Source organism: Mesoplodon densirostris, chromosome 14, assembly GCF_025265405.1.
Source record: "Mesoplodon densirostris isolate mMesDen1 chromosome 14, mMesDen1 primary haplotype, whole genome shotgun sequence".
NCBI lineage: Eukaryota > Metazoa > Chordata > Mammalia > Artiodactyla > Ziphiidae > Mesoplodon > Mesoplodon densirostris.
The window spans coordinates 41,578,702-41,591,385 of NC_082674.1; the positions used below are offsets into that span (position 1 = coordinate 41,578,702).

At 33.6% G+C, this 12,684-nt stretch overlaps 1 protein-coding gene across 24 annotated transcripts in view; it reads right to left on the minus strand.

Annotated features, from left to right (window-relative positions):
• The window catches only part of NRXN1 (neurexin 1), a 1,137,515-nt gene that overhangs the window by 134,519 nt on the left and 990,312 nt on the right, over nucleotides 1–12,684 (minus strand). For 15 of the 24 annotated variants that reach the window (XM_060116684.1, XM_060116670.1, XM_060116674.1 and 12 more), the window contains 2 exons: nucleotides 6,800–6,889; nucleotides 5,107–5,426 (listed from right to left, as the gene is read on the minus strand). In XM_060116684.1, coding sequence (XP_059972667.1) covers nucleotides 5,107–5,426; nucleotides 6,800–6,889 — 410 coding nt within the window. The remainder of the gene's footprint in view (nucleotides 1–5,106; nucleotides 5,427–6,799; nucleotides 6,890–12,684) is intronic. The other 9 variants (XM_060116683.1, XM_060116682.1, XM_060116678.1 and 6 more) reach the window with 1 other exon arrangement.

The following is a 12,684-nucleotide window of genomic DNA, read 5'->3' on the forward strand; positions in this document are numbered from 1 at the left end:
TCTGGCACCATTCTTCTTAGTTTCAGAAGAATATGCCTTTGTATATATTTTCAAATCTACACCCAAGTGTTTTTCTTTTCAGTATGCACTAAAATTTGCAGTAGAAATGTACATTAGTTTAAGTGAGTTGAGCAGAATGATTGGACTAGAGAAAATAAAACTAATTATTCATGTCACTAGTACTTTAAAATGCAGAGTGGTTATCAGGAACACACATAATTATAAGTAATGCAGTTATTTTTTAATAATGAAGCCACAGCTAAGGTTAATTAATATTTTTAATAAAAAAAATAAAATTTTGTTCTTTGAAGTTACAATATGTTTTTTGTTAGTTTTAGATATTTTTCATGGAAATATGTGTGCACTCTGATTACATTTTTCAAAAAAATAGTATTAATTTCTTATGAGTATCTCCAAAGCCACTAGGAAGCAATAGCAGCATCTGACACATTCAAACACTCTTTTTTTTTTGCTTGAATCCTAATTGGGATACTTTTTGGAACATTCCATAGGAATCAAATGCCAATGGCTTCAGTAGGAAATGAAGATACACGTACTGACCACCTACCAATGTTTCAAATCCTCAATAATTCCTTTTCTTGAGTAGGTTTGCTACCTCCACTCTGAAAAAAAGCCTAACTAGATTGTTCCAATACATTTCACTTATATTTACGGATTCTGCCCCAGTCTACAATTTAATTTCTTACTAAGGGTTGCAAACTATAGTCCCTCCAGTCAAAAACCAGAATCTCTCAATGCCTTATTCTGTTTCCCTTCTCAAGATTTTTGAAATGAGATGAAAAGAAGATGAAAAAGGCTATGGATTCTTGAAACCAAGTAAGGATACCAGAATCAGCTTCTGCTCTGAATGAAAGGACAGGGCTTCTCTATTTATTATTCTTATGAAGTATGATTTTCTTGCAAAGATAAGATTTTATATATGCTGTAAAAGTAGAATGGAATATAATTTACAGACGAAAATGGGATGCTTTTGAGAGTCAGAAAAGGATACTATTAATAATTACATCGGTATACCAGGTGCACAAGAGGACTATACAGGCCAACTGAGATGCATGCCACACTGTGTAAAAGTCAAGGGTGAAATCTATGCTTTATTAAATAAGCATCAGAAGACCTAAATAAGAGTATCATCACTAGAGTCAGTGAAATTTTAGAGCTGAGTACAATTCAAGAGATACCTAAACCCACTTATTTTAGAGAGAGTGCAAGGCCAAAGTGCAGCGAGGTTAACCCACCTGTCCAAGTTACACAAAAAAAGGTAGGTGGTTGTGTTGAAATTGGAAACGGGTCTCCTGATTTGCTGTGATCTTTCTATTTTACCGTACCTCCTCTAGGCAAAAGGCATTACTATGGATCCATATTGTCTATGGTATGTAAATAACTTGTAAAATATTCTTGAAGGAAAGAACCACAATATCACAAAATGTGATACAAAGCATAGACCAAAAGAAATTTCACAATCTTGATCTTAAAAGAAATAATTTCCTTTCTTTACAAACTGGCAACCAAAGGGAATGAATATTGCCCTTTGCATGTTGGCTTAGTTTTATTCATTTAAGTAAATCTACACATACATTGTAAGACATTGGCAGATTATTCAGAAGAGGAGGGAACACTCAGCCATCAAAAATCCCAAGAAGCTCTCAGCATCCCGAAGAACTTAATACTGTTAATTATTTGCAAATATTCACTTTCTGAGATTAGCCTTATAGAAAGTTTCTCTTTTTTAGGATGAGTGGGTCTTATGGAAACATTTAGATATTAGATATAATAAGTAAAACAAATTTTTATCAACTTCATATAATCCATATAAAAAGTACTATTAATATTTTTATATTCACATTTTTTAAAGTCATTTAATCAGAAAGGTTGGTAAATGTACTCATTATTTCATGACATAGATCGTATCTTCCTAAAGTAAACATCAGTCTTAAAATTGATCATCGTTCAGAGAAGAAAACCTTTTTTTTTCTTTTTAAAGCGTATTTACTTCTAAGTAGGAATGTAAACAGGATCTTATGGGATGACATTTTGTGAATACTCTTTTATATTCTCTGACTCTGTGAAAACCGAAAATTCTCCCCTACTACTTGCCCTGCAGGATGGCTGAACAAACCTCATCTCATCTATCTGAAATGAATCCAATTTAATTCCGCTTGACCAAAAATCTGTTTCCATAGTTCTAAAACATGCAATCACCCTAAAGTACACTGCCATTGTAGCTATTGCTGAGGAAAATACACCTTGATTGAGAAAACAGTCCAGTGTGGCTTTTGAAAAATAAAATGACCCTCCCTGGTACACAATCTGGTAAGGCGGTTGATGAAAGTAGGCAGGTCAAAGGTTACAGTCTTAGAATTAGCATTACAAATCACTTTCATATTTAAATGTCAAAACTTTGACAATTGTAACAAACATTTAAATTCTACATATATCAGTAATCTCTTTGTAGTTGGAGGGCAAGATAAAAATCAACTGTGAAGTAAAGTAAATTTACAACAAATTATTCTGTTACTCAAAAATAATTTGCTTTCTTCCCTAGTAGTTTTTCCCCCATACATTCACATTCTATTACCTGTAATCACAAACATATCCTTTTAAGAGAGAATTCTAAAAACTTTTAGTACAACTTTAAAACACTGTTGTTGAATATTTGTAGTATATTAATCCATATTATTTAATTGCTGTTATTGGTCTGTTAAAAATCTAAAGATTTAAAATATGTATTTTTTAATGAACTTAGTAATCTTTTATTTAAGTCAATACCTCCTCAAATGAACCAAGTAATTATTAATTGATTAGATCATTTACTTCCATAAACCACTGTTATCTTTAAACATGTTATAGCTTACAATAAAAGAGACTCTTTTCATTGGCAATTAATGGGCAGTTAAACTGTTTTCCTTTCACATTAGTTAATGCATAAATTTTTAATTTCTTCATTTCTAGGTGTTTAACTTGCAAATGAAATAGCTATTTTACAAATGTTTACTTAAAAAACATAATTTCTTAATACATAGCGAGTACTAATTGATAAAAAACATAAAAGTAAGGCTGATAATTCTTTCCTTATTTTGGGATACATCTGGTTTACCTAGCAACTTAAGCAGCTGTAATTTCATTAACGATGAAACAAGACTACTAAGAAAAAAATCTGATCATTTCAAATTTTATTCACAAGAACATTTCTATTTCCGAATGTCCTAGAATGTCCTCTTATGAATTATTTTACATAAAGGAAATAGTCTATCATAGCTCTGTGTTTCATTTTCCTATATCAGATTTGCCTTAATAACCTGCTTATCGTTAAATCAACCGTAAACCAATAAACACAATAACAAATCATTAGTGAAGTATTAGAAAAGAATATCAAACGGAGCTGTTGGGCATGCATCAATCTGTCTAAAGACACAAGTCTTTATCCAAGAGGCTAAGTGCAATTATTAACAATCTTATAAACCCAAACAAGACAGAGAAAATCAACAAAATGATTATACTCTAAGCACACATTCTTACTAAAATGTCTATTTCATAAGGGAGGGGTTTTTTGTTTGGTGTTCCTAATGTATCCCCAGTGCCTAGAACAGTGTATGGCACATGTAGTGTGATCAGTAAATACATATTGATGAACACCCTGTGAGACAGCCCATTTTACTTCGTGGCCAAATGCAAATTTTAAAAAAGGAGAGAGAAGAAAGAAAAAAGTGATGCATATAGGTGTATGATATGAAATACTACATTTATAAATTTACAGACTTTACAACTTTTTGGTCATCTCTCTTCTTCTAGGACATTTTCTCTTCCTCTATTCTGTTCCTCTCACCCTTTCCTATTCAAAGTAAAAATCAGAATCTATATTCTTCTTTCTCTGGTAAACATATGTTAATTAGTAGATAGGTGCTGATCTGAACAGAATTCATCCTCTTTTACTCTCTTTCTAAATGTGACACATGATCTATTTCAAACATTTGAAATAAAAGCAATTTAAAAAATAATTGTCATTCTTGCTTCTTTAGTACGTTGTTTTCTAGAAAAGTAAGAATCATATATTTGGAAAGCTTTATATGGCACCTACTAGAGACATTCACTAACTACCAAAAACAAAACAAAAGCAAACAATCAAGTTTGAGCCAAGAAGAACACACAATTCTGAAAGCATTAACAATAGAATATGTACAAAGGCTATAAATGTCAACAGAGATCTAATAGAATTTAATAGAATTTCAACAGCATTCTAAAAGCCTTTATAAAATGTAAGCTCTGAGGCAAGTGTTTTTTTTTTTTCTTCTACTTCATTGATGTAATGCCAATAATTAAGCCAGTGCCTGACACATAGTAGGCAATCAGTAAGTATATCTTGATGGAATAAATATACCTCCTAGTTGTATAAGTATGACATTTAAAAATTGTTTTTCAAAAATCTTAGACTGAAAAATAAGCTCATTGAAGTGAAATATGGGTGAGGGCAGGTAGCTATATAACATACGAAATATGTTGGCCCAAGACAGTTTTTAAGTACCGTATTTTGGGTCTTTGTCCTCAGATAAACTAACAGTGTGTTTTTCCCATAAACAGTAAAATAGTAGACTTATTATTCACGATGAGAGCCACATGCCTACCAATTCAAAATTTTCAGACTTCAAAATACAATAGAAGTGCTATAGGCAATTTATTTTTTAAGATGTTCAAATTTGCTTTTATTTTATTTTGATGAACAAGCTCGAACAAGGCCTTTCGGGTACTTCACTATTTGACTTGTTCATTTAACTTAAAAAGTGAAAAACCTGTGTAATTAGTAGACAATCCCCTCAGCTTGGGCTAGACCAAGGTTATTGAATCAAGACCATCAACTAACCACACACAAATCATCACAAAGCAGTATATATCACTAAAAGTTCACAAACCACAAACCAACAGCATATACACATTTCATCCTCAAACTGAATCCATTATATTAAGCAAGTCTTAAAAAAGCCATAATGCTTGAGATCAGAAATAATCCCATTCTAGAAAAGAAACATATGCAGAAAAGTCCACTTTCATAATCACAGATCCAGAAAGAAGAAATGAAATCTGTGTACTCACCTGGCTAATGGGTTCTTTTGTAGGGGGTTTTCCTCTTCTGGCTGTGCTAGTAGCCAGGGTCGTGGTGGTCTCCATAATTGACGTGGACATCTCTGACTGCATGGCAGTGGCTGTCGACTCAGTGGTCATAGAGGAAGGCACTTCACCAACCAGTCTCACATTTCCCACTATGGCGATGTTGGCATCATTTTCGGCTGCCATATTCAGAACTTTCAAGCCATTGTAGTAAAGCCCAGAGAGCTGACCCTGGAAGGGCTGGCCCTGCTCTTTCCCGCCAATTATTATGGTTGCTTGGCTATTGAAGATTGTGAGCTGACGCCCTGTAAAAATAATATTACATACATGCAAAAATGTTGATTGTGAACTCTACATTCTACAAAGGATGATAAAACAGATCTTTCATGGGGTGGATAATGAGAGCAATAAACTATAAGAGAGGCATTTGACTCATAATTCATTGCTTATAAATGAGGTGTCCATGAAATGCATAATCATTGGCAAATACTTGTAAATTCTCAACTTATTGTAAATGCAGTGCTTTTGCTAAAAGACCAATCAAAGATATGTAGTATAAATTAATTTTTAGAGGATTCCTTTCCCCTTTTACCTCAAGATCTTATACTGTTGGTCTCTTAAGTCTAAATTGTTTAATTAAAAATGAGATATTTAATATTTCAAGTATTTGTCATTCTAAAATTACCACTGGTAGAAACTCATCTATAGCAGCTGAAATCTGATTTTAAGTTTATGGTAAAAATTTCATAATTCACATAATGGCCACAGGTATCTATATGCTCTTCTTTAGAAATGTGTATTTTTTGAAGGCAATAGTCCATTGTTATTTGAATTATTCTGTTTTCCGGCAAATACACTGAAAAGAAACATATAGTTTACACTGAGCGTGTCAGAGACAAAAAAAAATCCAAAAAGATTTTTCTGATTGGCTTTCAGCAAGTCTATTAAAACAAAACAAAATGAAAAAAAATATAGCTTCAGATGTAAAAAGCAGCTTCAGGAATGATACACAAACCGATGGAGAAATTATGGCACATTTCCATCAAACAGCAATCCTCAGCACAACAGTACCAATATCATCAAATTGAGTATCCAGTTTTAGCAGATTGCTCTCTGTTCATAAAAAGCATGCACACAACTTTAAGTTCAGTTTTAATTAGGGCTTGTTCCCAAATGCTCTTAGAAGGTTGCAAACGTTAAAGGGACTTCATTTTGACTGGCAATCCATATTGCCCACTATTTAAGATGCCTAGAGTTTAAACCAAGAGTTGTTTTTTTTGTTTTTTTCAGGACCATAATGAAGATATCAGAACTACATATATTTTAGTTAATAATTTAGAGGCTGGAACATGTAATATAATCTATAAATGATTTATCATTTTGGGTTAATGCTTGCTGTGAGTACCTTCATAGATTGAGTTAGTGGATTATATTTAACAGTCCCTTTAACCTTAAGTTAACAGGGTAAGATTATTAAACAGCTGGTACGTCTAAAAATGTATAGAAATTATTATACAAGGAATGCAAATATTACTATCTACATTTTACTGTTTTAAATTTGTTTTTAATTTAGTTTTACGGAAAATTTATTTTTTATGTTTATTAGTGTTACAATGAAGTACTACTTGGTTATGTTCAAATTATTTTTTTATTTGAAGTTTTAATCAATGTTTTTTACCTTTGTCGAGTAGCCATTCATCAACTACTCGACCAAGTCGATATGGAATTCGCTGTCTAGCAATCGCCAGGCGCTCGTTATCATTGTTTCCTTTAAAGTTTAAAGAGACATTTCATTGGTTAAAATCTGTAAGGTCAAAGGTTAAAAGTTAATACTTAAAGCTTGAGCTATACAGTTGCCACATGATTTTTTTGAAATTTGGAATTTTAAAAAGCTCTACCTAGAACATTTCATGTTTCAGACTTGTCATTCATTCATTTATTTTATTTTAGCAAACAAAATTATTCCTATGTTAATTGAAAATTAGAAATCTGCATTTGAGCTAGGTTATTAAAACTTATGTTATAGACAGACCCGAACAACCAATTTAAACAGCATATAATAGCTTTACAAAAAAATGAACATTGATCTCAGGGTTTTGTCTTTTTGATGTTTCTTATTAACTAGTTAAACATGTTCAGGTGAAACAGGTTTAAGTTTTCAAAATACAGTCAATCTCTTATTCCAGATTAGTAATTTATGAACACCAAACTTAATACCATCTTCGGCACACTGAAGCATCTAAAATAGGCCTAGCATACTTTATGTCCTATTCAGAAAAGAGAAATTCTTATTCATCTCATTTAAGGAAACCAAAAAGTCTGAATAGTTCTTGTATATTCCACACAAATTGGTTTATCAACCACTTGGACATCACAAGGGAATACATCTTGCATCATCAAATATGTTATGATAGGAAAAGGCTTTGACAAAAGTGACTTTGAGTGTCCTTCAGTTTCATTTAAAACTTGACAGATTGAGGCGTATGACATTTGAAAAAAATTACATGCTCAAATATTTGCTTATTAAACTATTATAAAGAAGGCATGATAACTTCAGGAACAAACACAAGCCACAACAGTGGTCCCTATTCATAGCTCTAAACTAAGTGGGAGCCTTGATTCTTTGAATAAAAAATTATCTGATAAAAACACAGTTTAAATTGACCTTGAATAATGCTTGCAAATAGATGACTGTTTTCTTGATCTATAAAGCACTTAGAAAGAATCTAGACTGCCATCTCAGCACTCAATCGTGTATAATGCCAGAAGTTTTTCTATTCTATGAAAATTAACTAATGTGGAATTTTGAACTAAGACATTTTGGTAATAGCTCACATGAGGACTCAGAGGCGAAAGAAATGTTGGTAGTACTGCCCACAAGAAAAGACTGGAGCATTTTACTAGGGAAGATAAAAGACACATTTTTCTCAGATTTAGAATAATTAATAAATGTTTTCTTAGGCTAGTTTTATGTATACACTATACTTACCACAATAAACCCACCATATTAGTCACACACTTTTAGAGAAAGAGAAAAGAACTATCATTTAGACCTTATCAATTTGTCCTTTGAAGTTTTATATGACTGAAAATACTTCATACATTAGTATTTAATTGAAAATGTAAATACCAAAGTGGAACAAAATATATAGTTTAATAAAAACATTGATATCTATCTCTCTGTATTATGAAATTATTAAAATGTTATAGTATTTTATCCTAGGGGAACATATTTTTGGTATATTGATAATTTTTTAAAAGGATAAAATAGCATAAATTCCAAGCCTATCTTTGTTTTCAAGAAGTGTGTACAGGGCTTCCCTGGTGGCGCAGTGGTTGAGAGTCTGCCTGCCGATGCAGGGGACGCGGGTTCGTGCCCCCGTCAGGGAAGATCCCACATGCCGCGGAGCGGCTGGGCCCGTGAGCCATGGCCGCTAAGCCTGCACGTCCAGAGCCTGTGCTCCGCAACAGGAGAGACCACAACAGTGAGAGGCCCGCATACCGCAAAAGAAAAAAAAAAAAAAGAAAAAAAAGAAGTGTGTACATTTTACGTTCTCTTTTGTGTGCTTGTATACATATATCAATATATTTGGAAAAATATACTAAAATTTAGTATTACTTGTCTTATGGCAGCATGATTCTTGATGAATATGTATTTTGGTTTATATGTGATTTGTGTAATGAACATGTTTATGTACCTAATTTGATAAGCAAATTAAATACTTTCAAAAACACATACCCTTTGCTCTATGGACCTCTTTGTAGAGCAACACTCATACCAAATTACACTATTATACCTCTCCTGACAACTTTATAATTATGTGGCTCCTTGTGCTGTTTTTCATGCTAGAGTGTTCCCATCATCAGAAATGATCTATTTGCTCAGACACCACCCAAATCTAGGCTGCAAATCACCTCTTGCCCAATTACGACTACAATATAATAACAGACATCTCTGCATCCTCTCCACAATCAATCCCACCCATCCTCCACATGTCAGCCAACACCCTATCATGCCGCTTGTCTATTATAACCCTCCCACTGCCTTCAGGATAAAATCTCGACCACCTGATGAGGCTTTTGATGACTTCCATGATCTGGTCTCTTCCCACCTCCCCTGCCCCATCTCATGGCTGTCACTGCCTTGCTCTCCTCTTTCCATCCTCATGAGAATTATTTCAATTCTTCTAAAGCCCTCCTTTTACCTCTGGACTTTTGCACTTGTACTCTCCTCTACTTGAAAGATTTTCCTCACTCCCATCCCATCCCATCCTCACCTTTCCTTAGCCAAACATGAGTCATTAATGGAGTCTTCTTGGCAAGAACATTATTTCCTCAGGAGGTCTTCCCTGATGTCCCCAAGTTAAATTAGGACACCTGAATATATGCTTTCCTGACACCTGATACATGCCCTTTTGAAACAAGCACTGACCCTGTAATTGCATATTCAATAAATATTTTCTCTCTGAACTCTGAAATTCCATGAGGTCAGGTATTATGTGTAGTGTTTATTGTTGTATTCTCAGTGTTTACACAATATCTGTCATAGAACCTCCTATGAAATATCTGTAGAATGAAGTAGCAAAGGAAATCTTGTTTTAAATTCTGATAGCTTCTGTGGCACCATTATCTCATCTCCACAGGCTAACAACATTCACAGGAAAGCAAATACTTGTGCCAGAGGATAGATCACATGTAGCTAAGCCTCCCTTTGTACTTTCCAAAGGAAAGATCAAATATTTCAATTATAATTTTATGTCTATAATGATTATCACTGGTTTGAACATCCATACAATCAGTTCATTATTTTTTTTATAATAACTGCCCTGTGCCACAAAATAGATAAACATAGTTATTATTACTAGGGAAAGTAGAGAGAAAAGTCTTAAATAATACAGCTGGAGGAAATGGAAGCCTTTTGAATGATTTTGAAAAGAGTACATAAAAACACAAGAATACATATACACCCACATGCACACAGACATACAATTTGCCCCCATACCTTTAACTGGCACTCACAGAACAATTAACATGATCGATATGGTATGATTTAAATCAACAATAGCTTCTGAAGATTCTTGATGAGACTCAGCTAAAAAAAGAACATACACTCCATTCCCAATGAATAACAAACAGGTGATCTAAGAACAACAACAAGAAAAAAACAGAGTGGGCAGCAGAGATAGGTATAAAAAGACACACTAATTTTTAAGACAGGTACCCACACAAATGGGCTCATACAATCCCATAACCCATAGATTTCAGATGTCTTCTAGTTGAGAGTATTTTTTTAATTGAAATATTTGATTTTGAAATCCAAGGACAGACTTTATTCTTAGTTGGCATAATGGATAGGAAATCAGATGGCGCTTACTTCACTATATGTTGACTTTATTCTCCAAATCCTTTGTTTTTCTACTAGAATATAAAACTAATGACTTTTCTTGTGACAAAATTGTATATAGGGGCTTCCCTGGTGGCACAGTGGTTAAGAATCCACCTGCCAATGCAGGAGACATGGGCTCGAGCCCTGGTCCAGGAAGATCCCACATGCCACGGAGCAACTAAGCCCGGGCGCCACAACTACTGAACCTGAGCTCTAGAGTCCACGAGCCACAACTACTGAGGCTGCGTGCCACAACTAATGAAGCCCAGGTGCCTAGAGCCTGTGCTCTGCAACAAGAGGAGCCATCACAATGAGAAGCCCACACACCACAACGAAGAGTAGCCCCTGCTCACCACAACTAGAGAAAGCCTGCACACAGCAACGAAGACCCAACACAGCCAAAAATAAATAAATTTTTTAAAAAATTGTATATAAATACATTATCAACAAACAAAGGCACATCTAAATAGAGTGACAATGTCTTCCTAACAGATGATTCCCAAATCCCTCTTATAGTATTGGGTACAAAATAGCTCTGATTGTTTAAGTTCACCAGGAATAAGCCCACATTTTGCCTCTACCTCATGATTTTCATTAACAAGCTGCACATGGAAAGGCATAAATGAAGTACATTATTTTAAGAAACTGCCCTAAATGCATTTCATTCCTTTACAAATTCATGGTGATATGTTGTTTATAACATATCCAGTAACTCTGCATGATTGTATTCATTTTATTTAATCCTGTCCTTAGTTTGATATGCTTCTAAAACTTTACAGGCAATATAAAGGACATAAAACAACCCATTTGATCAGGAAAGGTCAAAGATAAATATAATTTCTGATGACCCTTACTTTTCTTTGGAAAGTGTTGGGATCTGATAACAAGCATGCTGGGATGTAGAAACACTACATGGACTTTCTTTGGACAGTCAAAGGTTGCAGGCCTATACAGATAGAAGAGGTTAGAAACAAGGAAAATGTATCTGAAAATTGAAATCAAATGAAAGGCAAGAAACTATTTTCAACTTCAAGTATCCTAAATCAGAGGTAAGGATAAAGCAGTAATGACCCACTTGTGAAAGACCAATTCATTTTGGAATTATGAAAAGTGTCTGAGTTTCAACTTTTTAAAAAGCATGCAAATCAACTACAGTAATCTACTGAATACATAAATCAGGTTTATAAAGCCAGAGCTTCTCACTGAATAAAGGATAATTTAGTTGCATACTTCCTTTACCCTAATAAATGTGGAATGAGGTTTTTCTTTTGATTTACTTTCTTTTTCCTCCAGTTAATTTTATGTGGGTTAAAATTGTTGTTACCTCCACTGAAAATGTCACCAGCAACATACATGTCTCTGTTGAAGTAATTTTCAAGCAATAAAACGGTATGTAAAATTTGGTTTACTTTTCTTTGAATTGTTGAAGGATTCAGTATATTTTTTAATTAATAATTTTTTAAAATTTAAATATAATTGATATATAACATTATATCAGTTTCAAGATTCAGTACTTTTGACAAGAAGCAGGCCCCATCTAGTAACACTACTACCAACTGATAGGTTCTAGCTCTAATTGGTGTGGCCATTTGGGTATAAGGGACTGTACATAATGGATATTTCAAACAAGGTTCCACAGGTGAAGAATAAGATGGAAAATCTGATAATTCATACTTAAAAGTGTAGCACCCTCAATTTTGATTGAATTCAGGATAGTTTTACTTTCCCACCTAACCAATAATATTGGTCACACTATAGTATATTAATTTTTTATAAATCAGTAGACTTCAAGGAAACAAGAGTAATTTCAAAGAATCAAGGTAAGCAGCAAGGAGTAATAAAACTCAAATCCTTGAATTGGAGTTAAATTTCATGGTGGTGCTCAGAAAACAAAGGGAAATAAAATTGTAATCATATTTTTATGACTATTGGTCAGTAGAGACAAGCTATATGAACTTCGCTAACGTATTTTTCTCCTCTCATTTTCATAGATCTCCCCTGATGTGCAATTTCTCTTCAGAAATAAAAGTGGCAGTTTTTGCTAAGACATAGTAATATACTTGGAAAACAATAAGGAAAGGCAACTTTATGAAACCAACATTTGTTCAGAATAATATGAAAGTGAAAACAAAGATACTCGCTTCTTCTGAAGGTTTCCTGTTTCCTCTTTTTTAACG